Source organism: Heterocephalus glaber, unplaced genomic scaffold (genome assembly GCF_053883595.1).
Source record: "Heterocephalus glaber isolate CG9 unplaced genomic scaffold, H.glaber_assembly_v1.0 deba00001509, whole genome shotgun sequence".
Classification (NCBI taxonomy): domain Eukaryota; kingdom Metazoa; phylum Chordata; class Mammalia; order Rodentia; family Bathyergidae; genus Heterocephalus; species Heterocephalus glaber.
In genome coordinates, this window is record NW_028258325.1 from 5,293,480 (window position 1) to 5,320,997 (window position 27,518).

General features: G+C 53.4%; 1 protein-coding gene across 3 annotated transcripts; it reads left to right on the plus strand.

The window, feature by feature from the left end:
- The first annotated feature begins 779 nt into the window (after positions 1–779).
- On the plus strand, positions 780–27,170 carry Otop1 (otopetrin 1). 3 transcript variants are annotated; one of them, XM_087187338.1, is made up of 7 exons: positions 780–1,167; positions 8,840–8,976; positions 14,335–14,393; positions 20,131–20,261; positions 23,389–24,284; positions 26,014–26,069; positions 26,514–26,594. In XM_087187338.1, the coding sequence occupies exons 1-6, from the start codon at positions 819–821 to the stop codon at positions 26,032–26,034; spliced, it is 1,593 nt and encodes a 530-aa protein (XP_087043464.1). In that variant the 5' UTR covers positions 780–818; the 3' UTR covers positions 26,035–26,069; positions 26,514–26,594. The 3 variants fall into 3 exon arrangements, with proteins under 3 accessions (XP_087043464.1, XP_004847569.1, XP_087043463.1); XM_004847512.3 differs by lacking the exon at positions 26,014–26,069 and having other exon boundaries at positions 26,514–27,170; XM_087187337.1 differs by lacking the exon at positions 26,514–26,594 and having other exon boundaries at positions 26,014–26,497.
- Positions 27,171–27,518: the final 348 nt, after the last annotated feature.

Below are 27,518 nucleotides of genomic sequence, written 5' to 3' on the forward strand. Positions count from 1 at the left end.
CCAGCACCCCTCTCCCACCGCCCCGGAGGTTCCGCCTCTCCTCTCAACCAGAAAGCAGCCCCTTCGTGGCTCGTGGCTCGAGCTCCGGCTCTGCTCGTACTGGAGTGACAGGAGGCCTGGGAAGGGGAGTCCGGGGCTGGGCGCCTGGAGGCCCAGGGATCCCCACCCCCAGCGCTGGGGTCCCTACCCCTGAGCGAGGGGCGCGCTCTTTCCTTAGGAAGTGGCTCACCTCACCTAGCCCCAATATGAGGCACCCCCTATAGACAGACTGCACGCGGTGCCTCCTCTTCTACCCTCGGGGCAGCGCGCTCCCCTACTCCCGGGCGGGACAGGACAGACAGGTGTAGGGACGCGCACACATACATTCGGCTCAGCCAGACCACGGGGACAGCTGGGAGCACCCAGAGGGCTGCGGAGCGCCCGGGTTGGCGGCCTTCACACCCTTGCCTCCCCTTGGGCTGGCGCTGAGGACCCCTGGATCCCCCTGCCCGGCCCCTGCCTGGCCCCTGCCTTCCCGGCCGCTGCACCTCTCGCCGTCCGCTGTTCCGTGCGCGCGGGAGCGGAGCGGGTGCTGGGTCCGCACAGGGGGCACCGGGCAGGGCTGGCCTGGCGCGAGGGAGCGGAGCTGGAGGAGGCCCGGTGGGGACCGAGGGGACGGGAGAGGGCTGAGAGGGGACGCGGGCGGGCGGGCGGGAGCGCTCGGGGCGGGGACCTTGTGGGAGGGCGCAGGGGCAGGAGAGGGGAGGCCGCCGACGGGAGCCCGGAGACGCGGGCGCGCCGGCCTCAGCACCTCGGGGACAGCCGAGCGGCTCCGGAAGATGTCCGAGGGTCGGGGCGCGCCCGACAGCGCCCAGGACCCCGCGTCCTACCCGCCGCCCCCGCGCTCCCCGGGCCCCCGGCGGAGCGCCGCGCGCAGCAGCGTCCCGCAGAAGGTGGCCGAGGCGCTGAGCAGCCAGTACGGGCTGAACGTGTTCGTGGCGGGGCTGCTGTTCCTGCTGGCCTGGGCCGTCCACGCGGCGGGCGTGGGCAAGCGCCACCTGCTGAGCCTGCTCACCGTGCTCATGCTCCTGCAGCTGCTCTGGATGCTGTGGTACGTGGGCCGCAGCTACGCACAGCGCCGCCTCATCCGGCCCAAGGACGCGCACGCCGGGGCGCGCTGGCTCCGCGGTGAGTGCGCCGCCGCCTCCTGCCTCGGCCTCCCCTGAGCGCTTTCTGGCGTTCCCTTCTCTCTCCTCTCTTAAAGCTGGGTGCGCGCTGCCGCCCGGCTCTCTCGCCTCCCTTCTCTGGAGCTGCAGTCACACAAACTTGCGCAGAGCTTGCCCTGCTTACTGGGTGCTATGGATGCCCCTCTGGAAGTGGCCTCAGGTGGTCCGTTCCTTCCCTTTCCCTGCGCCCCAGTGTCCGCAGGCTCTGAGGCACCGCACAGTGTCGCTTCGAAGATTCGGTCCCACCCTCCCCTTGGCCCTTCTGCCTTCCAAGCCTGGCTTGGCTCGGCCTGGGAGGATTCCCGACCACGACCACCGCTCTGTGGCTCTGACCACAGCGTCCCCCTGCTGTGGCCGGCTCCAACACTGCCGTCCTTGTGACTCCTCCACCCCTCCACCAGCTGCCAGCGGGGCTGTGCGACGCCCTCCCGTGTCCCGTGTCCCAGAGCTGCTGCTGCAGTGCCTTTCGAGGCCAGGGCTGAGGAAGTGGGGTGACAGTGAGTGGGGTCAGGGGAGACTCAGGACAGCTTGACCAGGCTGGCCAGGGCGGCTGCTCCTCAAAGGAACACGGAGGTGAGCAGGCCAAAGGGGACACACGTGGCTCAGGCCAGAGGGACACGTGACTCAGGACAAAACGGGCAGGCGCGAGGGGTGGGAGGGGCGGTGCGGGGCAGCCGGGTGGAGAAGCCACTGTGTGAGTGACATCCAGGGCGGTGCGGGTGGGGTGGCCCGCGCTCTGCTCTCCCGGGAGGTAGGCGTCCACATCCCTCCTCCCAGGGCTCCTCCTGCCCGCCAGTTTCTGTCTGTGACCCTTCGGGACAGTTTTCCCACATCGCTCCAGGAGGCCCGAAGTCTTGGTCTGAAAGCCATTGTTTTAGGGAGGTTCCTGGTTTGTGGCTCTCTGAGACCGGCAGTGAAGCCAGGGCTTGTACTGTAAAGCACAGGAACAAGACGAGATGCTGAGTTTTCTTCAGTTTAGTTTTTGACTTACACAGGCTAAAGAAGGTCGCACACCCGCTGCATCCCTATGCTTTCTCCTTGAGGAAGCTCCTTTCTCTCCTCTCCCTTCCTTCCTTTCTCCTCCATCCTTCCATCCCTCCCTTCTCTTCCCTCTCCTTCTCCTCCTCCTCCCTCCTTCCTCCCTCCTGCTTCCTGTACCCCCCACCCAGCCCCCTGTGGGCTCTCCATCGGGGCTCATGCTTTTTCCAAGACTTGGAAGCCAGAGCACAGACAGGGTGAGGACAGTGAGGCTTCTCCATGGACAGGTCCGGCCGCGCAGCTCGTCCAAGGATCAGAGGAGCAGACAGGCCGGGCGGGAGAGGAGAGGAGAGAGGCCGCCCTGGGAGCTCAGTGGTGGAGGCCATTTGCCCCCGGGACGAGGCGTCCCGTGTTCACAGCCTTTCAGCAAGGTGTGCGCACTGTGAAGGCAGGCTGGCCCTGAGATTGTCACCGTCACCCTTCTGAGTCCGCATCTCCTCCTGGGTAAGGTAAGCGTTCCAGCCGCCTCTTGGGGAGGAGCTGGAGAGGCAGAGAGAGGGGTGCACCTCGTCGTCCTGCCTGGCCGTTCCTGGACGGCTGTGGCTTCAGAGACAAGCAAGAGGCAGTCGGGAGTCAGAGGGAGAGCATGAGCCAGGGGCTGAGGTTTCCCAGGAGTCACAGCCGGAAAGACAGGTTTGACCCGGGACTGGCTCTGCCAGGTGCTTCCTGAAGGTCTTCTCAGTGTCATGTTCTGGGAAAGCCGCCTGTACAGTGGAATGCCGGCCACGAGTGAAGCTTTCTAGAGAAAGTCCTTGAGTCTCAGCGTAGACTTTGAGCCTCTCTGAGCAGGAGGGATCCCGTCCCTCCTCTTGGGTATGAATAGGTAAGACTTTCTCTGGAACAAAAAAACACTGACCTACTTAAAAAAAAGTTGGTAGTGAGGATGGATTATTAGCCCAGCCCCTCTGTTTGCTAAGTAAAAGGGTTTGGTTTATTGTAGAGGAGACAGCAGCCTGGCTGTCTCATGCCTGCCCAGGGTGTCTGGTGTGTGATGTTCAGGGGACCATTAATTAAATGCCCCTTAATAAATGCCCCGGCTTCTCCTCTTTAAAAGATGGTGTGGCAGAGATAGGTATCTTTTTAAAAAATTGTTTCTGTCCTATCTCAAGGCCAGAGAAGTGGTTTTTTTGTTTTGTTTTGTTCTGTTTTTGGTACTGGGGATCCAACTCAGGACCTTGTGCGTTTGAGCCAGGCACTGGAACCTCTGAGCTAACTCCCCAGCCCCCGGAGAAATGCTTTTAATACAAAGCTGTGGAACAACAATGAGACACGCCATAGCCACCTCTATTGAATGTATTTGGAATTCGGCACTCATTACAAGCATTGAACCAATACGTTTTTTTTTCATGAGGCAGAATCTTGTTATGTAGCCCAGGCTGACCTCGAACTGGCTGCAATCGTCCTGCCTCAGCCTCCCAAGAGCTGGGATTACAGGCCTGCATTACCATGCCCATGTTCCAGTGATTTGTCATAGACTTTTGTGCATGAATGCTCACCCTAAATTTACTCCTTTTATTGGTTCAGATTTTCACATACTTTTTTTTTTTTTTTCCTTAAAATGAGCACATCCCTGTCTGATTCATCACACCGGTGTCTGTGGCCAGCCCTGCCCTTCAGGGGTAAAGGGGCCGAAGTGAGCCGTTGAGGAGACCCCAGGCTGGGGCTGGGGTGGCAGGGGACAGGCCAGGCTGTGGAGTTGAAGGTGGGGACGTAAGAATCATTTTTGGAAGCAGGCTGTTCCCAGCTCCATGAGAAAGTGAAGGTTGCTGAAAGGGGTGGATGTAAGTACACCTAGTATGCATGTGCGTGCATGCGCGTGTGCGCATGCGTGTGTGTGTGTGTGTGTGTGTGTGGGGAGGACAGAGAAGGAACACACAGTCGTGGGGAGCGGCCAGGACTCATGGGGCAGTGCACGGCTGGTGAGGGGCTGCAAGGCCCCATGGGGGGTTTCTGGGGTGCAGGAGGAGGAGGTGGCGGTCAGCGCGGGTCCCTGACACCTGCTGACTTCCAAACGAGGCCCTGCGTCTGGAGCATGGGGCTCCGCTCTGTTTTTCCCCGGAACGAGGCGCCTGCCCTCAGTGCACAGCCTGGCTTTCCTGCAGACGGGCTGCCTGCGGGACAGGGCAGTCTGTTTCCTCAGCTTCTGTCCCTCCACTGGTGTGGCAAGCTCTGCCACTGTGTCACAGCTTGCTCTGAGGTGTGCAGGCAGCGCATAGATCCGTGCAGCCTCACCGAGGTGCAGACCATTTGTACCAGCTCCAGAAGAGACCCCCAATCCTAGCAGGCCCCAGTGTCCCCCAGAACCCTCAGCCCTCGGAGCCACCGATCTGCTGTCTGGCTGTATAGGCACGGTGGCACATCCCTGTAATCCCAGGAGGCTGAGGCAGGACAATCTCAAATTGAAGTCTGGCCAATTTAGTGACTTGGTGAGACAATATTTCAAAAAAAATGTAAAGTACTGAGGATGTAGCTCGGTGCAAAGGTTGAATCGCAGGGAGAGAGAGAGAGAGAGAGAGAGGGAGAGAGGAAGCTCCCACAGGGCAGGAAACACAGCCCGCCCTGTGCCTGTCAGCTCTGGGGCATGCTTTGACTTTGGTAACAGTTGCTTGGAAGCCTTTCCCGATTCCTTGGGATCAGTGCAGCTCTGGGCTGCCTGCTCTCGGCCCTGCTCATTTCTTCCCGGGCGCTCCTGCAGTGGGGGATGGTGTCACCCAGTCCCTGGTGATCGGAGCTCGCCTGGGTCTGGGCTCCCAACACTGTGGAGGGAGTGGCTGAGTCAGCAGACCAGACGGCTGGGCCTGGGCTGTGGAGACTGAATGGGTGACCGGTGGGTGGCAGGAGCTCTAGGGGGAGTCGGTGGCAGCTGTGGGGCTGGCTGCGCCTTGGGAGCAGGAGGATCTTCCCCACAGGATCGGGAGTGGAGCTGGAAGGGTGCAGGGAGAGCTAGGGCTGCTGGGCAGGGTTCCCAGGAAGCACAAGTGCATGGCAGACTCGAGCAGCTGAGCGCCCCCACCTCTCAGAGGGTCCCGGGAGGGACTGGGCGCCCCCCACAGAGGAAGTTTTCCTTCTGCCAACGCTGATGCTCCCCCGGGCGGCTCCTGGATTATTCTCAGTGTGGCTGGCCAACTGCTGATTGGTTCTAATCCATTGAGCTTTTCTTCGCGGCTGAATGACGAGATGATGATGATAATGATATCCCGTTTGTAGAACTTTCGAGGCTGGGACACTGTCTCAGGCAATTTCCCTGTGATGATTCATGTCATCTCCCCTACACCCCTCGGAGAGGCTTTCCCACCATCATGCCCATTTTACAGGTGAGGAAAGCGAGGTGCAGGGAGGTTAAGTAATTGCCCAAGGTCATCAACTGAGTGGCAGAAGACAGGATTGGAAGCGGAGCAGCTGCCCACGCCATTCTACATTCTGCTGCCCTGTGGTGGCATCCGGGCAGGGCCACATGGCTGTGTCCTAACATGGCAGAGCAGTGGAAAAGGGAACCAGCCGGGGGCAGGAGGGGCCGAGCAGGTGGGGTGGCCTCCTTCCTTTGTAACAGTCTGCAGTTTGGAGAGAACTGACCAGCATCCCGCTGACCTGCATTCACCCCTCCCAGGCCCACACCTCTGTGACCCAACTCCTCCCACTAAGCCCCACCTCTGAAAGGCGCCGAGGCCTTTCAGCCTCACCAGGTCTGAGCTTCCACCGCGTGGAGTTTCAGGAGAGGCGATCAAACCACGCCCAGACCGTAGCAGGAGGATTCCCCAAATATTTGTTGTAGCTATAAAAGGGTGAATGAGTCCATGGAAGGAAGGGGGGACCTCAAGAGGAGAAGGTGAACGAGGTATTTATATTTTCATACATGGCGCATCCACCACAGAGTGTTCTAGGCCAGTGCAGAGTCCCTCCAACCACAGCAGCCGCACCTGCCATGCAGACTGGGGCCCTGCCCAGACCCACTGATCAGAAATGCGGAGGGGGGAGCCCGGCTGTGTGTGTTCTCACATTCCTCCCGGCACACTGCTGTGGACTGTCCTCATTTCATTGGAGGGAAACTGAGGCCAAGGCGGGGCAGTGACCTGTAGGAAGTCACACATCTGAGTGCCAGGGTCCTGTGGCTCCAGGACCAGGTTCCTGCCGCCCAGCAGTGGGGCATCTCCTCGTTTTCTTACCCATCTTCTCTCCTTCTGTTTTCTTTTTTTGGGGTACTGGGGATCAAACTTGGGACCTTGGGCTTTCCAGGAAGACAGCGGAACCTCTGAGCTAAATCCCCAGCCCTTCTTCTGTTTTCTTAAAGTCAAAATGAACCTTGTATTTGTCAAACCATTTCAGAGCACTGGGGCTGAGTCTCCACTCTCACAGTTTCCGATTTCATCTGAGTTCCTCCAGGATTTAAAGAAACGTGACCTGGGGTTGTTTGTGTCAGGCTCTGAGCAGTGGAAAGGAGCCGGGCGATTGCCTTCCAGCCAGGACTGGCGTCCCCCGGGGCTGCAACATGATCACCCACCCGCTCCGGCCCTACTCCTGCTGCTGGCCCGCCCTAGTGCTCAGCTCACCCGGCGGGTTCGTGGGTCTGGAGGGACGTCCACGGCCGCACGGCTGGCCCTGGACAGGCGAGGAGATGTGACGACGCCCACCTGTGCAGCTTCTTCCTCACTCAGTTTTTCAGTGCATTTTGTAATTCCTTTCCTGCCTTTTTTCACATGCATATTGTGATTTGCTGTTATTTGGGGGGTCAGAGCCACGCTTCCTGTCTGCCCATGGCAGTGTAGCTGGTGCTCTGGGTCGGTGGGTTCCACGCCCACAAGTTCAGCCAACTGTGGATTGAAAAAGGCGGGAAGAACCATTCAGCTACACGGAGCACACGCAGACTTCCCCGTTGTTCTCCTTAGACGACGCCGCAGAACAACCATTTGCATGGCGTTTATGTTGTGGTAGGTGATATGAATAATCCAGGGACCATCTAAAGCACACAGGAGGATGTGTGCAGGTTATATGCAAATGCTATGCCAACGTTTAACAGGGACCTGTGCGATGAGTTGGTCGCCGGTGGCGTCCTGGGGCGAGACTCCGTGGAGAGTCAGGTGTGGATGTCATTTGTCACACCCTAGGTATGCGTGGGGGCACAAAGATGACCAGGGCACAGTGCCTATCTTCTAGTTTTAGCTTATCAGCCTAACAACAGAATTAATTTTATCAATAAATTTAAAACTTATTAATCATGGTAAAATGGACACAACATGAAATTTACCAACTTGGTCGTTTTCAAGTGAGCAGGTCGGTGGCGTTCAGTACATGTACACTGTCCTGGCCCGCTCTGTCTCATTTCCTCCTGCAAAGTGGAACCTGTTAAACATCTCCATTAAACATCAGCTCCCGCCCCTCCTCCGTCCCTGGAACCACCACCCTGCTCTCCTCTCTGAATCTGACTACTTAGGTCGCTCGTCTTTGTCCTGTGACTGGTTTACATCACTTAGCGCAACGCCCTTGGGGTTCAGTCACGTGGGAGAATGTGTTAGAATTTCCTCCCTTCATTTTCTTTATTCATTCAACCATCAGTGGACACTTGGTCTGCTGTGATATGATGCAGCTGTGATGTGAAAGTGGACTCCCCGTCTCAGTTCTTTCGGGTATATCCCCAGGAGTGGAATTGTCGATTCATAGAGTGACTGTATGTTTAATGTTTTTGAGGAACTTTCATACCATTTCCAGAGTGGCCATATCATTTTACACTCCCACCAATAGTACACAAAGATTCTGATTTCTGCATGTTATCAGCAGCATTTGTTATTTTCTGTTTTTTGAAATAGTAGCGGTTCGAATGGATGTGTGGTGGGGTTTCATGGTTCTGACTTGCATTTCCCTCATGACTCCTGATGTCGGGTGTCCTCTCGTGTATTTACTGGCTGTCTTATATCTTCAGAGAAATGCCTGTTCAAACCTTCTGCCTATTTTTAATTTTGTTGTTACTGAATTGTAGATGTCTTTATATATGGTGGATTTTAATGATTTATCAGAGATTTAGTTTGCAAATATTTTCTCATTTTATGGATTATCTTTTCACTCAGTTGACAGTGTTCTGTGATGCATAGAATTTCTCATTTTGATAGTTTTCAATTTATCTATTTTTACTTTTTTTGCTTGTACTTCTGTTGTCAGAGTCAAGAAATCATTGTGTAATCCAATGTCATAAAGTTTTCCTCTACAATTTCTTCTAATGGTCTTGTACTTTTAGCTTTGATATTTTGATCTTTGATCCATTTGATTTAATTGTTATATATAGTATAACGTAAGGGTCCAACTTGATTTATTTATGTATGTGTGTATTTATTTATTTGAGACAGGGTCTTGCTATGCAGTTCATAATGGTCTTGAACTCACTATGTAGCTCAGGCTGGCCTCAAACTCACAGTGATCCTCCTGCCTCAGCCTCCGCAGCTGGCCCATTCTTTTGATATCCAGTTCTCCCAGCACCATGTGTTGAAAATCTTGCCATAGCCCATCGAGTGGTCTTGCCACCCCTGGTCACACCTATGAGGGTTTACTACAATTTGTTTTGAACTGAGGTCCGTGCGTATTGACCCATGTGTGTCTCCCCCATTCAGGTAGTGTCACCTTGTTTGCAGTCATTACCATCATCCTAGGATGCTTCAAAGTTGGCTACTTCATTGGATTTTCTGAGTGTCTGTCGGCCGCCGAAGGAGTGTTCCCGGTCACCCACGCACTGCACACGCTGCTGCAGGTAAACTGCGGAAGCCCCTCCTGCTATCTGTGCTCTGTGAAGTCTGTCCCGAGTGCATGCAAACCCGTGACCCGAGACCTCTCCCAGTGGAGTCTGCACGAGTCCCCAGGTTACCTGGGCTGGGTCTCCGGGGTTCAACCCTGCCATCCCCCACTGTGGAGCAGGACTCGGTGCCCCGCTTTCTTTGTAGGGATCCTGTGAAACAGAAACGGTACAGATGGGGAGGCAGGGCACTCTACCAAGCCAGAGCCCACCAGGAAAGTCTTGGGGGATTTTATTTTCTGGGTATAAACAGTTTTATTGAGATGCAATTCACATATCCTGTAATTCACCCATTTGAAGCATTTAGTTTAATGGCTTGGTCTGTCCATAATTGTGCAGTCAACTCTACCATCATTTTTTTTTCTCCATTTCAAGCATTAAGGCTTGAAGCCCGAGCCTTTGCACTGAGCTTCACCCCCACTTCCCTTTTTATTTTCTCTTTCATGACGGGGCCTCTCTAACTTGCTAAGTTCCCCAGGCTTGGCTGGAACTTGCCATCCTCCTGCCTCAGCCTCCCAGAGTGCTGGGATCACAGACATGCACCACCATGCCCGCTCCTACCATCAATTTAAGAGCATTTTCCTTTCTTTCTTTTTTAAAAGAACGTTTTCATCACTCCCCAGGGTGGGTCTGGGGCCAGGTCAGTAACCCCCCTGGATCACTGAGACATACTTTTTGTTTTCTCAGTTGCAGATTAAAATCTTTTAGAAATATATGAGGTGCTTTTTCTCCACATTGATGAACGTGGGGTGGCTAAGAAGTAAGGATTTGACTGACATAATATAAAAACATAGCTTAGAGGCAGAAAAATCTCATGGTTGAAAAGAATCTTAGATAAGCCACATGTGGTGGTGCACACCTGTAATCTCAGAACTCAGGAGGGGCAGGAGGATCCTTGTAAATTTGAAGCCAACATGGGCTACGTAGTGAGTTCAAGTCCATCCTGGGCTACACAGAAGACCGTGTCTCAAAAGTACAAAACAAAACAAAACAAACTTAGGTGGGTCCTGATTAGCATCATCCTTAGCAGAAATTTCTTGTAACAGCTATGAGAGTTTCAAGGAGCAATATTTCTGTAGCACTTTAGGATATGCAAGGTGCTTTGCACTTATCTCTTTGTATAATCCTTCCAACGTTTCTACAGGAACAGGGGTGAACTCTTCACAAAGCCAAGACATGGAACCCACCTAGGTGTCCATTGATGGATGAATGGATAAAGAGAATGTGGTGTATCTACATGGTGGAATATTATTCTGCCATACAAAGCATGAGGTCGCGTCTTTGGCAGCAACATAGATGAGACCAGAGGGGATTATGTTAAGTGAGACAAGTCGGGCACAGAAAGACAAATACCGCGTGTTCTCACTTGTTCGTAAACGTGACAGAGTTGATCTCACAGAGGTGGACAGCAGAATCGTGGTTACCAGAGCCGGGGAAGGGTGTGAGGGAGGGACTAGGGAGGACGGCTGATGGATGCAGGGGGCAGCTAGCTGGGCAGGAGGAGTCATTCTAACGCTCTATGGCAAGGTGGGGGAACCCTGGTGTGTCAGTTAATCACATATTTAAAAGTAGCTACCAGAGAAAATCCTGAGTGTCCCTAACAAAGAGAGGACACGTGTTTGAGGTGGTCAGTTACCCCAATCTGGTCATTGCACGTTGTATACATGAACTGAAATGTCACACTGCGCTACATAAATATGTACAACTATGTCAATTAGTAAAATACGTAAAAAAGAACAGACATTGGATCATTACTCTCGTTTTAAATCTTCTTACATATTTAGGGTGTAGAGCATGATGGTTTAGTACAGATACACATAGTGATCACTACGGTCAAGCAAATGACGATGTCTGCTCTTTCATATCTCTGCTTCCTTTCTCTTTTCTTTTGTGGTACCAGCACCCAAACTCTAGTCTCTCTGCAGTTCCAGCCAGTGTCAGGTCTCTAATCCTATCTGCCCCACGTGCTCTGTGCAGCTCGGTATCTGGGACGCCCCTTCCCACCCCTCCACCTTGTCCTTCCCCTCCCTGCTTCTGCGCCTTCTGTTTCTTAGCGTTTGACCCGCCTTGGAGTGAGACGTTGCCGTGTCTTTCTCTGCCTGGCTCCTTCACTTTGCAGAGCGTCCTTGAGATCCACCGTGTGGTCTGGATTCAGCCTCACGTTTTCGGGGGAGGAAGCTGGATCTCAGGGAGCACGAGTGGGGTCCCCTTCAGTCACGGCTGTCATGCAGAGATGGTTTCCTCACCCAACTTGCCCTGGAGGCTGTGGACGTGGACCAGCGACACAGTCCTGGCTCACATGTTTCCAGACTCCCCGCCTGCAAGTGTCCTTCAGAAACAGTTTCCACCTCTGGCAAGGGGAAGGAACGGTTTCCAAACTCTGTCTTTCTCCAAGCCATGCCCAGCGTGTGCACCCGCCGACTTGGCAGACAGCGCTGGTGGCTGTGGATGTCTCTAGGGAGCAGACGTGACCCAGGTGGTGACCCCAGCAGGGCGGGACTGGCCGGGGGGGGGGTGCGGGGCAGTGGGGTCAGTGTAACATGGTGGCCCGGGTCAGGAGTTCTCTAGGGGGCTCCTCGAAGCGGCTACGTGGCTGCGAGTTTTGGGTTGAGGATCATGCTGGCAAATGCCCACCGAAACCTGTCCTCGATGCCTCGGATGTGACGAGGCGCAGACGGGCCCTTCTGGAGGGAATGTGAGGGTAAACGAGGTCGCCAGCACGGGCCCCCGTCCAGTTTGCCTGGTGTCCTCATTGGAGTGGACGTCAGGACACAGACACGCACAGAGGGACGACCGCGCGAGGACACAGGCGAGGTCACCGACCGCCGCCAAGGAGAGAGGCCCCAGGAGCACCGGCCTTGCCAGCGCCTTTGTGTCTGACCCGGGCCTGCAGCGCTCTGGGATGAATCTGTGCCCTGTATGCTGCTTCTCGCAGCAGCCCGAGGGCACGAAATCGGAGGTGACTGGCTCTTCATTCCAGGGACCCCCGATCCATCCTGCACGTGTCCCAGTGGCGGGGTCTCACCGTGACGCCAGTGTGGAAAGCCCTCGTGAGGCCAGGAAGACCCTCGTTGGTCGCTCATTCACGCATTGCGTGCTAGGGACTGGGCAGACTCTGTTCTCGGCGCGGGGCATGCAGGGTGGGAAACCACTTCCTGAGCCTGTGCAGGGTCGTCGGTGAGAAGGAGACAGTCACAGACAGGACAGCATGGCCTGGGCGTGCGTGGGTGAGGGATGCTCAGAGGGGCACCCACCAGCCGGGGGGAAGCGGCAGCGACAGGGCAACGGGCACAGGTCAGAGAGCACCCAGGCAGGACACCATGGGGCACGGTCTTCTCGTGTGAGGCCCTTGGCACAGGACTTAGCATGCAGCAAGGACTGGTCAAGGCTGATGGCCACGTAGCAGCTTGGGCCTCACCCTGAGGGCTCTGGGAGCCATTGAAGGCTTCAGGCAGAGGAACAACCAGGACAAACGAATTTTCAAGATATTATTCTAGTCGGTGGATTGAATATCTTTATCTTTCTCATTTAAGGCATTTTATAAGTCAATCAGTTAGTCATTCTGTACTTACTGGATACTGCCGATGTCCCTTTGCTACACAAGAGGACTGGAGAACGGAAGAAAATTATTTACTTATTTATTGGAGGTGTTTTTTTTTTGAGACAGGTTCTTGCTATCTAGTCTAGGCTGGCCTTGAACTCACCAAGCTCCTCCTGCCTCAGACTCCTGAGTGGTGGGATGTGAAAAGAAAATATATTTTAAAATAAAGAGGGGCCAGGGATTTAGCTCAGTGGTTCTGCCGCCTGCCTCACAAGCGCAAGGTACCGAGTTCGATCTCTGGTACCAAAAAAAAAAAAATAAATAAATAAAATAAAATAAGGAGGGGAAGAGAGGTTGAAGGGAGGGTAGGGGAATGGGAAAAAAATAAGAATCCAGGTATATCATGTACAGGTGATGAATGTGATCATTACGTATACCTAAAATGTACCAATAAACTTAATTAAAAAAGAAAATATGTTAGAAACTATATTTAACATCGTAGTAGCTACTCATGCTGTTGACTGTCTGAGCCATTTCAGATTCGTGGTCCGGTTGTGTTACACACTTTCACTTGTTGCCAAACCATGTCCACCATCCGATATTCCCAGACCTCTTCTCTTGTCCTGGCCTGAATCTCTGTCTCCATGAAACGCTAAGGGCCGCCCCTGCCCAGCCCCTGGCAAGCCGGTGCTCTTCCCGCCTCTGAGTGTGAATGATCTAGATCTATGGTGTATGAATACCATATTTCTTTTCACCTTTTGATGGACATTTAGGCTGTACCATTTTCATCTGTCAGCGGGCACTGGGTTGTTACCAACTTTTGGCTACTATGAGTAATGCTCTTATGAACATGAGCATGCAAACATCTCTGAGACTCTGCTTTTGATTCTTTGGGATAGAAGTGGGATTGCTCAGCCAATGGTAATTTTTAAAAAATATGAGTGTTCTTTAATCAGCCTTATTTCTATACGCTAGCAACGAGCAACCCCAAAACAGAATTAAGATAACAATGAATTTACCAGACCACCAAGAGAATAAAGTACTACAACTAGGCTTGTGTGTGCAGTCCCCATGACTTAGGGGGCTGAGGCAGCAGGAGGGATCTTCTTAGCCCGAGTTTGAGACCAGCCCATGTGCCCTATTGAGCTTTCTCATTTCATTTTATTAGAACATGTTTCTAGTCCATGAAGTTTACAATCTTCCTGGACAGTGGCTAAGTGTCCATATTACAGCTTGCTTTTTTTTTTTTGGTACCGGGCATCGAACTCAGGTCCTTGCGCTTGCACAGCAGGCGGCGAAACCACTGAGCTAAATCCCTGGACCCACAGCTTGCTTTTTAAAAAACCCCTTTCCCCTTCCCTCCTTCTTTCTTCCTTCCAATGCTAATTTTTTTTTAAAAAAGCACTTAAAAATATAGTGTAACATTACAGAAAATATTGGAAGAGAAAATAACTGCTTTGTGTGCTCATCAGTGGAAACAACATTTATTATTGTTTTAATTTACTCCCTTTATTTCTGTAAAAGGTACACAGTCTGGCAAGGCTTTAGATGGAAGGCACAGAATTTTGTATTTCAGGTTTTTCACTTTACAAAAACAGAACCAGGGCTGGGGATTTAGTTCAGTGATTCCGATGCCTGTCTTGAAAGTGCAAGGTCCTGAGTTCAGATCCCAGTACCAAAAAAAAAAAAAAAATCAGAACCATTTTATGTTGCTCTGTACAATGTAATGATAGCTTTCCCACTGATGTATTTTTTCTTCTTTTATTTCCATCCAGGTGTATTTTCTGTGGGGCCACGCAAAGGACATTATCCAGTCTTTCAAAACACTGGAAAGGTAAAATCTGTGGGGAGTGGCTTTGCATATAGAGTTGGACATTCCAGTAGGTCATCACAGGCAACCCGGGACTGTGTCTCGTTCCATCGCAGACACTGAGACAGCTCCCGGGTCCTGGAAAGATGAGTCCACCTGGGGTCAGCCCAGACTGGATCGAGGCTCCAGGGGTTGGCGTTTGCTTTAGAGAAAGATCCCTGGTCACATAATCGCTCCACAAGGGCCAGAAAACTCCCTTCCTGCTGCTGAAGGTGACAGCTGGTGTTTAAAGGCTGATTTCCACACAGCCACTGGGTGAAGATTTCAATAGGGCTATGGAAATAGAAACAGATTCTGCCAGCCCCATACAAAGCAGGATCAGTGCCAGCTGGCCCAGGGCATCTTGAGCTCCAGTCGTGGGCAGGGCTGTGGCCCGGGCTGGTGCTCCTTGTCTGTCATGGGGACCTCAGTGGCCCTCCACCTCAGCCCCGTTGTGCCTGAAGCCCTGCCTCCTGATGGGGAGGACAGGAGAAGGATGGAAGTGGGCACCTGAGGTCCAGGACCCCCAGCACCATGGCAGGTGACTTAATTGACCTTCAGAGTGGGACAGAGAACCCCATGCCACCTACAGCACATTAAACCCGCACGGAGGTGGCTGAGGGTAACTGTTCTTATCTGCCTTGAGTGGCTGAGGATGCACTTCCAGCAGGCTGAGAGCTTTGTCCCAGAAGCCAGAGCACAAGAGGAGGCCCGGCTCCACCTGGCTGGGCAGGGGCATGGCTGGCTCTCCCTCCCCTCCTCCAGGCTGGCTCGACTTGCAGCTGGAGGACGCTGCTGGCTGCTGTTGTCCCAGGCTCTGTGCCTCAGCTGGTTCACAAAGTTATTCCTTAAAAACTGCACCTTTAGCTGGCGTGAGGTGGTGCAGCCTGTAATTCCAGCACTCTGGGAGGCTGAGGCAGGAGGATCACAAGTTTGAGGCCAGTCTGGCCAACTTAGGGAAACTCTGTCTCAAAATGAAAACAATGAAAAGGGTTGGAGATGCAGCTCCAGCTAAGGCCCTGGGCTCCATTTCCAGTACTGCAAAAAAGCAAAACAAAAAAGTGTTACTTCCCCCATGAAACTTGTTATCTACAGTGGAATCTAACACTCATTGCACTGCCGCAGGGGTGGACAGAATGCTGCAGCCCCTCAAAGTCACAAGTGGAAGCTCTGTCCCCCAGTGTGACAGTGTTTGGGGGTCTTGGGGAAGTGACAGGGCCAGATGGGTCATGAGGGTGGGGCCCACGATGAGGGTCGTGCTCTCAGAGGCCGAGAGGAGACTCAGGGGACTCTGGAAGAGGTGATCTTAGCTGTAAGTTCAGTGTCGAGGTGCCAGCACGGTTGGTGTTGGGTGAGGGCTTTCTTCTTGGCTTGCTCAGAGACACCCTCTCACTGTCCTGTCATGGTGGGAAGGGAGAGAGAGATCTCCAGTGTTCTTTCTCTTCTTATAAAGACACCAGCCACGTGGGCCCCATTCTTACGATGTTATTTAACCTCGGTCACCTCCTTAAAGGCTCTGTTTCCAAAGACAGTCACATAGGGGCTGAATGAGTCAGCTTTCTCATTACTGGGACACAATACTCAACACTCACAACTCACAGGTGGAGAAGTTTCATCTGGATCATGGTTTCAGAGGGCTCAGTCCATGGTGGGCTGATTCTAAGGCAGAGGAGCATCATGGCGGAAGGGCATGGTAGAGGAAAGCTGCTTAGTTCATGGCCTTTAGGAAGCAGACCAGAGGAACAGTGGCAGAGAGGAAGGGAACAGGGACCCGATATAGTCCCCAAGGTCACCCTTCCATGACCCACTGAGACACACGCACAAGTGTGCTTTACTAATCTCCTGGGTGGCTCTGAAGCCAATCCGGCTGACAGTCCCCCTAAGCTGTCACTGTGAATGGGGATTTCACCATATAACTTTGGGGTAATAGTGCAGTACTGTGATGAATACCTCTAGTAAAATATATTTTTGTACACCTCTGGTTGCTTTCTTGGGGTAAGTTCCTAGAAGTGGAATTGCTGGAACAAAGGCAGAGTTGTCCCGGCAAACATATGTCACACAGCTGGCTGGAGGCCAGGAATCCTAGTCTGTGGTGTTTCCTGCCCCGGCAAGAAAGCACTTCCTTTTCACCTGTTACCTCTGAGGTCCTCTCGTGTGGTAGCCCTGCCCATTAGGGACTGTAGATCTGACCAGGAGCCCATTTAGCAGGTGAGGAAACAGAGGCTCTGAGCCATGATGCCGGGATGAGGCCAGGCCACCTCTTGGCACAGCTCTGCGTCCCCTGGCACTGAACTGACCACTGCTGTCCCCATGAAAGCAAGTGAGTGTGGTGGCGGGCAGGATGTGCCAGGCGCCATCTTTCCCTTTGCTTTGGCACTTGCTTCATCAGGACCTTTGGTGCAGTTCCCAGGTGGAGGTGGCCCTGGGCTCGCCCTCTAGGTCTGCTCGGCTGGGTGTGGCAGCTGCCAGCCGCACAGGGGCACTGGATGAAAAACAGATGGAAAATCTCTCAGTGATGTTTCTTGGTATTGATTATATGTTGCTGTGATACCGTAGTAGATATATTGGATTTAGCAGAATATTATTATGATCATTTCACTTGATCCTTTTTTTTTGGTAACTGGGAATTGAACCCAAGGCCTTTGGGCTGAGCTGCAGTACATCCCCAGCCATTATTATTTTTTATTTTGAGACAGGGTCTCACTAATTTGCCAAGTTGTCCAGGCTAGGCTTGAACTTGTGATCCTCCTGCCTCAGCCTCCCAGAACGCTGGGATTATGGGTATGTGCCACCACACCTGGCCCTTTTTACTACTTTGAAAATATGGGTGCTAGAAAATTTAAAATGACACACGCAGCTCCTACCTGTGTCCTGCATTATGGTGTCCTGGATGGCGCTGCCATTGTACCCAAGTACCAGTCACTGGATCTGAATGGGGTTGGGATGCAGCCCTGTGTGGCCAGTGTCTGGGGTCCAGGGTGTCCCTTCTCTGAGCCTCTTTCCCAAACTGGAGAGGGAGCCTTTGGGCTCCCCCTGAGCCAAGAATTCCCTTTGCTGACTCGAATCCTTTCCTGTCCCCAAGGGTGCAGGCAGAGGGACAGTGGATCTCACAGTGGAGCTGGAAAACAGATCACACTTGGAAATGGCTCATGGAAATGAGGCGTGGAGGTGAATGGCTATAATCCTACCACTTGGGAGGCTGAGGCAGGAGGATCACTGACAGTTTGAGGCCAGCCTGGGCTGCATAGTGAGGCCCTGTCTCAACCACCCCCACCCTCAAAAAAAGTAACAGCTGTGGAAACTACCCTCAGTGGGCCCTGGGATCGATCATCGGCTCCCAGTGTGGGGAGGGTGGCAAGGAAATGATGCCTGTCCTTGGCTTGTAGGATGCTTTCCAGGGTTCTAGGGGAGAGGGCATGTTGGGAAATGCCTCAGCCCTGGGTAGCACCAGGGCCACCTCCTCAGTCTCAGTGGGTCCAGGACTGGATGGTGCCACCTGGACCAGGAGAAAGAAAAGAAAGGGTGGTGCTGTGCATTGAAAGAGAAAGAAAAGCCACCAGGTGGAGGTGCACAGCATTGTGTGTTTTGTCAAAGGCTCTGCAGACTGCATCAGTGACACCCAGGGGAGGTGGCTGTGATTTGCAGCCTGGAAAGGCACAAGGGAGCAGACGGGCAAGCACCGGGCTCAACCCTGGCCTCTGTCTCTCCCCTGCTCACCTGGACACTAGCAGCTGCCAGGGCAGGCGGGGCCAATTGAGGGAGGGAGCTGCCTGTGTGACTCGCAGGAGCTTCTGGGGTCAGCTGGGTGAGACTCAGGGAGGGTGGGGGCAGGTGGAAGACACTGTTGTGCCATTGTCCTGGAAGCAGCTCACAGAAGGACGTGGGGACTTGCTTAGCCTGCAGTGGTGGGAAATGTGTCTCCAGGCCTCTGTGCCCAAGTTTCTGGTGAGCAGATCCACAGGAAATTTCCAGGAGGCCTCTCTTGAAATCACAGGGCTTCATGGCCCCAGTTGTGCTGCTGTCTACTGGTGGGTTGGAGTTGGAGTGTTAGGGTCAGAGTTAGGCTTAGGGTTAGAGCATTAGGGTTAGGGTTAAGCTTAGGGTTAGTGCATTAGGGTTAGGGGGTTAAGGTTATGGTAATGTTAGGGGTAGAAGGTTATGGTTAGGCTTAAGGTTTCAGCATGCTGCTTGCAGGCTCAGTGCTGGTGTCCTGGAGACCACTGTGGTGAATGTGGCTCATGGCTGCTCCCAAGGGACTCTGCAGAGAAACTGCATTGGACAAAGCCCTGTGGGGACCATGTCTTTCTCCTCCAGTCTCTTGTGTTTCCCACATCCCAGTGTCCACCTTCCTGTTCGCCTCCTTTTAAGCCTTTGTTTTAGGAGGCAGCAGGGCAGAGAGGTAAGGGAAGGACACTTGACTCAGACTAGAAAGCACCTCTATTTATTGACCCTTCAAACCCTAGTGTGGCCTCTTATCCTGCATGTGACCATGGGCTAATTACAGAACCCAGCTGGGCTTGCAGAAGCTCAACAATGTCAGCACTACGTGGGTATTTTCTAGCTCTGTACTCTGCTATCCTCAGAGGTAGGGCTTCATCCCATGCTGCTTGCTTCATGGTCACAAAATGGCTGCCATAGATCCAGCTTTCAGGTCTACACTCAAGATTATTAAAAACAGAGATAGAGATCATAAACAGAATCTTCTCATTCTTATCTTTCATTAAAAAAACAAAAGCATGGGCCGAGGATTTAGCTCAGTGGTTCCACTGCCTGCCTCACAAGTGCAAGGTCCTGAGTTTGATTCCTGGTACCAAAACCCCCTCCCCCCCTAAAAAACCCAAAACACCCCAAACAAACAAAAACAAACCCCAAAAACATGGGCCAGAGATTTAGCTCAGTGGTTCTGCCGCCTGCCTTGCAAGCGCAAGGTCCCGAGTTCGATCCCCGGTTCCAAGCAAACAAACCAAAAAAGCTTTTCAGTAGTGCCTCACAGACTACATCTCACATTGCTTTGGCCAGAAAGGCCAAGTCTAGTTGGAAGGGAAGCCAGACGCTTGTCTCAGTGTCTTTGAATGTAGGTAGGAAGGCAGAGCAGGGTGAATGGTGATTATTGGGTAGGTCAGTCAACAGTTAGGGTCCAGGTTTCCAGCACAGCCCTTTCTCTTCATTGTTCTCCCCTCGCTCTTCCCTTCTGGGAAACAGGGCTGGGCTGCAGGGTTGGTTGCTCATCTTTAGTATATTTTCTTTCCTAGAACATCTGCGTCCAACATGCCGCTTCTTTGATGTCCCACAGGCAATGAGCGGAGGACTGGCAACTGCAAGACTGAGGCCAAATGCCAAGACTCTGTGGGTTTGGAGTCCGGGGACTCTCCCTTGCCACCAGAGACCCGCCCAGAGCCTGAGCCATCAGGTGGAGCCAGACTCTGGGGGGTGTGTGTGCATGTGTGTGACACCCCCCTCAGGGGGCTCAGAGCATTCCAAGCACTGCTCAAGATCTGCGTCCTTAAGGGGCATGGTAGGGCATGCTTGTAATTTAAGCACTTTGGTAGGCTGAGGCAGGAGGACTGCAAGTTTGAGCCCATCCCAGGCAACCTCGTGATTTAGAAGACCCTGTCTCAAAACAGAAAAGGAGACCAGGATGCAGCTCAGTGCAAAAGCCCCGAGTTCAAATCCTAGTACTGCAAAAAAACAAAAGAAAAAGCTGAGTCCTTGTGTGTTCCAGGTTTGGGGTGATCCACTCAGTGTTCACCAATCTGCTGCTGTGGGCCAACAGCGTCCTGAATGAGTCAAAGCACCAGCTGAATGAGCACAAGGCACGGCTGATCACGCTGGGCTTCAGGAACATCACGATGGGTGAGCGAGTGTCCTCACCACACGGCTCTCAGACACCTGCTGTGACCATGGTGACTTAGAGGGGGCTGGGCGGGACCCCAGGAGCTGCGGGTCCAGTGGACAGTGCCCTGCTGTGGACGGCCCCTCCCTCCTGTCCTGTCCCCCGCCTCCTCGGGCCATGCTGAGCCTAATGAGAGGGTCCTGCTGTGACTCAGGGACACGCCAGGCCCAGGTTATCATTTGCACACCCGTTTCCCATGGCCCAGTCTGGTAGAGAAAGAACTGTCTTTGTTTCTGGCTGTCAGACTGGTGGCTGTTTCTGTGTGTATCTTCATGAAGCCTCCATGGCCAGAGCTTTCTGCTAAAAGTATGGCTTTAAATTCCCCTGGAGTCTAATGGTAGGTTGTGCTTAATTGGGCATAGTTCATTTGAAGGTTTATTTAACTGCACTTGGCTTATAATTTTGGCCTGCTTTTATTCTCCCTTGTTCCTACTTGAGAGCTGGTAGTGTTAATCTCTATATTTTCTTCCCAAATCTTGAGCATTTATAGTCTGTCACATCTGTTTTACAAGGTTTGGGCTGAGGAGAATGTGGGGCACAGGAAAGCGCAGCGTGCTGGAAACTGGATGTGTTTGGCTCTTGTTCTGCGCATGCACTTGCTTTGTCACCCTCTGGAAGGCGCTTAGCCTCTTTGAGGCTCCTTGTTCCATGGGTTTAAAGCTCCTCTCCAGTTTTACTGTGCTGTAGTATGGCCGTGCAGCTGCACCCAGTCCTGGAGAGCAGCTGTGAGCCTCTTTCTGCTCTAGAGGGTGGGGATGAGGGTGGGAGGGCACACACTGCACCCTGGCCAGCTCGCTGCCCCATGTAGCAGCAGTGACAATGACAACAGTAACAAAGGAAAGCTGGTGGGAAGTGCTTGCCACACAGCTCCAGGCCTCTCTGTGGCTCTCATCTTGAAAGTGGGCAACGTTAACCACTGGGCTGGGTGGGCGAAGCCCCTGCTGCCCAGCGGAGGAGAGTAGCCGCCCAAAGTCACAGCAAGTGAGCGAGTAGACAGGAGGATCCAGCGAGGCAGCCCCGAGGCCCTTTGTCAGAAGACGAGATTAGAGCCCTCTGCAGAAGCAGACTCTGCCAGCTGTAGCCTCCCGTGAGTCCATGTCTTCCGTCCTGATCTGTCCCATGCTCTGCAGTACTGTGTGGAGTCAGGGGTGAGGAGAGGGCCACTTAGGACCTGAAAATCGCATGGCATCTGCAAAAGTGAGCGAGTCCATGCCCCTCTGGAGCACCCCCTTTGATGGCAGGACACGCGTGCATTATAAGTCAAAACGATGACAAAGTGCAGAGAAAAAACCCACACCATCACCTATCCAGAAACACAGTGCATGCTCTTAACATTTGGTGATTTTTTGGGTAACGTGCTATTTTGCCTTGTAGTTAGCTTTATCCTGCATCTATGCAATCTTTTTGGATGGCAGCTTGTGGCGAGAGATAGATTTAAACTGCCTCCAAACACACACACCCGCGTGCATGCGTGATGCTTAGTGTCCCGGTACCCTACACTTCATCTTCCTCCGCAGAGGTGCTCTTCTAATTCCTAGTGTATTCGATTCCATCTAGCATTTCCTCCTCTATTCTAGTCCCTTAATCTCCATTCTCTAGAAAAATATTGGTTGCCACCCCTCTAAACTGATTTCGTGACCTGTTAAGGGTTTAGCCAGCATTTAAATATACCGGGTACACCATTTGTTCTTACTTGTTTCCACTGTCATGGTAATATTGTTATTTTCCTCTATTAGTAAAAATATTTGTTTTTATTATATTTATTTTTAAATTGACAAAATTGTGGATCTCACATATAACATCGTTTTGAAATATGTATATATTGTAGAATGGCCAAATGAAGCTAATCAACATAGGCATTACCATGCATATTTACCAGTAAAACACATCTTAATTATAATTTCTGGGGGTTTTGTTTGTTTTTGAAACTGGGTCTCACTGTGTAGTTCACACTGGACTTAAACTCATGGTGATCCTTCTGCCTCAGCCTCCTGAGTGCTGGGATTACAGGCATGCACCACCATGCTGGGCTTAATTACAGATTTCTAATTGCCATTGCATCGTATGGTCATGACAAAATTCACTTATTTTCCAAATTGTTGAACATTAAGCTCCCCCTTCTCCACCACGCACAAAGTTCCCTGATGTTTTGATTCCATTTCTGGGTCCCTGGGAATGGAGAGCAGAGGGAATTAGGGTCACCTTCTGTATCTGTATCGTGTCCGCCTGTCATTCCTTGTTGAGTTTCTCTCTCCTGGGGAAAAGACCCTTTATGCTTTGGCCTGATGTCTTCCAGCAGCCAGTAGCAATTTATGCTCCTGCCACCAGCATGTGCAAGTACCCTCTCCTGCCACACTGGCCGGCCTTCCAGCCTTCAGAGGGTCTACGCTGAGCAGAAGGGAGCGTTTTAGGCAACTGTTAAAAGATCAGACCACAAACCATATTCACAAAATTAGATAATACAGAGATGCAAAATCTAGAGGAAAATACAGCTCCCCTGTCACTTCCCACCCAGAGGGAACTTTCTCATTCTAGCCTGTGTCCTTCCCGCTCTTCTCGTCTGTCTGTCGTCTCTGTCTCTATTTTATAAAGTGGAGGTCACCTCTGTCCTGCTTTTGCAGTCAGTGGGCCTTCCGAACATCTCCGCGGGCAGGAAGTGCGGTTCCGCGGTTCCGCGGTCCGTGAGACTGTGAAGTTGGGTGAAGAGGCTTTTTTTTTTTGGTACCGGGGATCGAACTCGGGTCCTTGCGCTTGCGCAGCAGGCGGCGAAACCACTGAGCTAAATCCCCGGCCCCAGGGTGAACAGGCTTTGTTTGGTTGCTGCCTTGCTCTCCGTGCAGCCATGACACTGAGCACGAGGCCAGGCCGGGTGTGACTCTCTTTCCAGTGGGACAGCCCCACACCAAGCCCAGGAACAGTGATTTCCCTGTTTCTCTGACTCCTGTTGCTGGTGTAGAGCCCTCCCCTCCCCCTCCCCCATCACCCCTTCCCCGCGACCCCTCTCCGCCCACGACCCCCCACGAGCCCTCCCCTCTCACTACCCCGCCCCCCCCGACCCCTCCCGAGTGACCCCCATCTGTCGCCTAGAGCTGGACGACCATTCTCCGCCGTGCAACTGCTCGCCCACGCGCCTGTGCACCGCCCTGATGCAGGGCATGTACTACCTGTACCCGTTCACCATCGAGTACCAGATCCTGGCGTCCACCATGCTCTTCGTGCTCTGGAAGAACATAGGGCGCAGCGTGGACGGCGGGCGGCCCCCGCGCGCTGGGCTGCGGCTCCGCGGCGTCCTGGCGGGCTCGGCGCTGGGCCTGGGCGCGCTGGCGGCCACCCTGGGCGTGGTGGCCGTGTACCTGGTGCACATCGGCCGCTCCAAGGCCAAGAGTGAGGCGGCGCTGGCCATGTTCTACCTGTACGCCATCGCCCTGCTGCTGCTCATGGGCGCCGCGGGGCTGCTGGGCATCCGCATCTACAGGGTCGACGAGAAGTCCCTGGACCAGTCCAAAAACCCGGCTCGCAAGCTGGACGCCGACCTGCTGGTGGGCTCGGCCTCCGGCTCCTGGCTCCTCTCCTGGGGCTCCATCCTGGCCATCGCCTGTGCCGAGACCCGGCCGCCCTACACCTGGTACAACCTGCCCTACTCGGTGCTGGCGATCGCAGAAAAATACATCCAGAACCTGTTCATCATCGAGTCCGTGCACCGCGAGCCCGAGGGCCTCCCCGAGGACGTCTGCACGCTGCGCGTGGTCACGGTCTGCAACGGGGCCGCCCCCGCGTGCTCCCGCCCCGGGGACGCGGGGGCGGCCCTGGACGCCAAGGGGAGTCCGCGCCCACAGCCAGGCCGAGGTGAAGCGCAGCAGGAGGCTGCGAGGAGGGAGCGGGGCGGCCCGAGTTCCGCCCGCCCGGCGCAGTTCTTGGAGGGCAGCGCCAAGAAAAGAGTCCTGAGGAACATCACGGCGTTTCTGTTCCTCTGCAACATTTCGGTAATCTGCCTCCAGCGGTGATTATACTTTTTAAATCGATTCATCTCTCTTCCTTGCACTTTTCTCAAAAGGCATGGAAGTCGCTTGTAATGCAAATAAGTAAAAGGTTAAAAGTAAATCTCAAGTTGGAATCCAGCCTGGGGAACTCAGGAGACTCAGCCAGACCCTGAGAGAAAAGGGTTGGGGATGTAGCTCAGTGCGAAGGCTCGGCTGGAAACTCAGTACTCCCCACGCTCACACTTTGCAGAATGTGGGTCTGCGCCCCTGCAGATCAGATGTGGACACAGCTCCCAGAGCCCAGCTCTGGGCAGACCCTGTTCTTACGTTTAATGCATTTATTGAGCGCCTGCTGTATGCAGGAAGTATGTTGGGGCACAGCTGTGGACCCAGGAGTTACAGAATAAAAAGAGAGACTCCCAATCATGATGTGGGCTGCTTTTTTGTGAGTGGCATATCCCAGAGTGGGGGCAGCAGCTCGGATACTTGGAATCTGGGAGAGGAGAGGGTGGCAGGCAGCTGTCAGCCACGCGGAGTGGAGATTTGACGTTAGGTCAGGGAAGGGGCCGGGCCTAGCTGTGGAGCGTGGACCAGGTTCGAAGACGTGGGCAGGAGGGAGAGGTGGCCAGGCAGGTGCAGGTGGGCATGGAGGTGCAGAGCCCAGGCTCACTGATGGACGCCGAGGTGGGTGATGTTTGAGAGTAAGAGGGACAGCGCCAGGTCACCTGGGGGAAGATCCTGCTGAGAAGATGGGGTAGTGGGGAAGGCAGGTGCGGTTGAGGTGGGCTTCGTTTGGCCCAAGTGGCCAGTGCAAAACGTGCATCTGGAATTCCTGAGAGTGTCCAGTCTGTAGGAGGAGATGGCAGCCAGAAGCAGGTTGCTGCTATCTAGAGCCAGGGCTGCAGGGGCCCTGTGAGTGGAGAAGGGCCAAAGAGGAAGCCAGCAAAGGGGACTGGGAAGAGCTGGTGAGGCAGTAGGATGAGGGCCCCTCAGCCGCAGAGGCCAGGGGAGAGAGACAGACGGGAGATGCAGCAGGGGAGTTCTGCGTGCAGATGTAGAAAGGCCACGTGTGTCAGTTACCCGCCCTGGTGTAAGCCCATTCCCAAATGCTGGAACGTAACAGCCGCGCATGTTTCATGGCTTCACCCTTGTGCCGTGTAGCTGGGGGTCTGCTCAGAGTCCTTCCCAGGCTGAGAGCAGCCTGCCAGCCCTCACGCCTTTCAAGGCCTCGATCTGGGGAGCTGCCTGGGACCACTCAGGTACCTGCTGGACGGGGTCCTGGGGACCCTGCTGGCTGCAGACCCGAGACCTCCGGCTCCCTACCATGTGGCCTGTCCATGGGGTGGCCCAGCTGGGACAGCAGCCTCCTTTCATGCAAGAGGGGAAGGGTGATGTGGACAGCAGATCCTTCTGCAAGGGGGTGACGTCCTGGAGGCTTCAGCCTCCACTCAAGGGGAGGCAACTGCACAGAAGGGGACCCCAGGAGCTGGGGGTGCCTGGGGTCAGCTCGAGGCTGTATGTCACGGCCTAGGAGCAGAGAGGGCTACAGAAGCTTGCAGTGGGAAAGAGAAGCAGGCCCAGGCCAAGCCCAGGAGCCCTGGCAACTTCAGAGGGGCTGGAGTGAGAAGGGCAGAAAGTGAGAAGGGCCTGGGCCCAGTGTGTGGGGCCCATGGGGCACAGGGCATCAGGTTATGGGTTTTGCACATTTAGTTCTCCTTTCATTGTTATCTAGGCCGGCTCTGAGAGGCGTTAGCATTGCCATCTTACAGATGAGGAAACCAGGGCTGGGTGAGCACTGAAGGGACAGAGAGAAGTGCACAGGTTCAACGTGGCACATGCTCACAATCTCAGCACTGAGGGAGGCTGAGGCAGAAGAATCGCAAGTTAAAGCCCAGCCTGGGCAACTTAGTGACTTAGTGAGACCCTGTCTCAAAATAAAGAATAAAAAACGGCTGGGCACAGAGCTCAGTGAAGCTCCTGGGTTCAGTCCCCAGCACTGGGGCAGGGGCGGGGTTCATTAGGGAGTGGATGCAAGGAGGGGCGGGTGAGAGACAGGGAAGGCACCGGATCTGCTGGTTTCCGTGGAGACCAGGGATGGTGGGTAGCATCATTAGCCGACAGATGTGACTTGGGCCCTGGAGTCCAAATCAGCGCTGTGGTGCCTGGGTTGAGTGGGGCTTCCTGGGGGGGGTGGGAGCTGCTCGCCGGACAGATGTTTCTCTTCTCTTGCAGCTGTGGATCCCGCCTGCCTTTGGCTGCCGTCCCGAGTATGACAATGGGTTGGAGGAGGTCGTCTTTGGCTTTGAACCCTGGATAATTGTGGTCAACCTGGCCATGCCCTTTTCTGTTTTCTACCGGATGCACGCAGCCGCCTCTCTCTTTGAGGTCTATTGTAAGATATAGACTGGGTCCACAGAAGACAGACAAGCCGGCCAGCAAGGGAGCTCCCTGGAGCCCTGGGAGTGGCTTCGCTGGGCAAACACCACCTGACAAAGGCGAGGCACCTTTTGTCTGCATTGGGTGTGTCCGAGGGCTGCCCCCATCCACGCAGGCCACAGGCAGCAGAGTCCACCAGGGGGCTACAGTCTGTCCTCGTTTGCCAGTTCTTATCAAAGCCAAACAATTTTACCTCCCTCCAAATGAGACTCTTTGTTTTAGAAGAATATGATCCAAGGTTGGGCAAAAATTTCTCCAGTTTGTTTTTCTAACAAAGCACTTTCTGTTTGTCGTTTATCCCGTGACAATCATTTTTTTCTGACCATCTGCATACAATGAATTAAAGTTGATGAATGGAGACAAACACGTAGTTTATATTTGAGCTTCTGAGTAGGTTTAATTTGTGAACAAAGTGACTTTTGCCATCTAAATATACCTGAGATTTGGCACATTGCTATGTGTGATCATTTTGAAATTTATTTATTTATTTATTTATTTTTTGGTACCGGGGATCGAACTCGGGTCCTTGCGCTTACATAGCAGGCATTGAAACCACTGAGCTAAATCCCCGGCCCTTGAAATTTATTTTTAAAAATAAAATTTACTCTTCTGTTTTCACTATAAATCTATACTTGTTTATTATAGAAAATTTGAGGATTTCAGAAAATTAGAAAAAAAATCACCCATGATACTATTTTTCAGTTAATGATTCCTTTTTAACATCTTGATGTATCATTTTTTTTTTTTATCCAGGACTTGGGATTCTTTTTATTGTTATAGCTGCCAGTCATGGTCCAATAT

Excerpts from the sequence above, each read along its gene's own strand:
- Otop1 (XM_004847512.3), top strand. The coding sequence starts at position 819 with ATGTCCGAGGGTCGGGGCGCGCCCGACAGCGCCCAGGACCCCGCGTCC. Across the intron at positions 8,977-14,334 it reads CACTGCACACGCTGCTGCAG|GTGTATTTTCTGTGGGGCCA; the intron begins GTAAACTGCGGA and ends ATTTCCATCCAG. Across the intron at positions 24,285-26,513 it reads TGTTCCTCTGCAACATTTCG|CTGTGGATCCCGCCTGCCTT; the intron begins GTAATCTGCCTC and ends CTTCTCTTGCAG.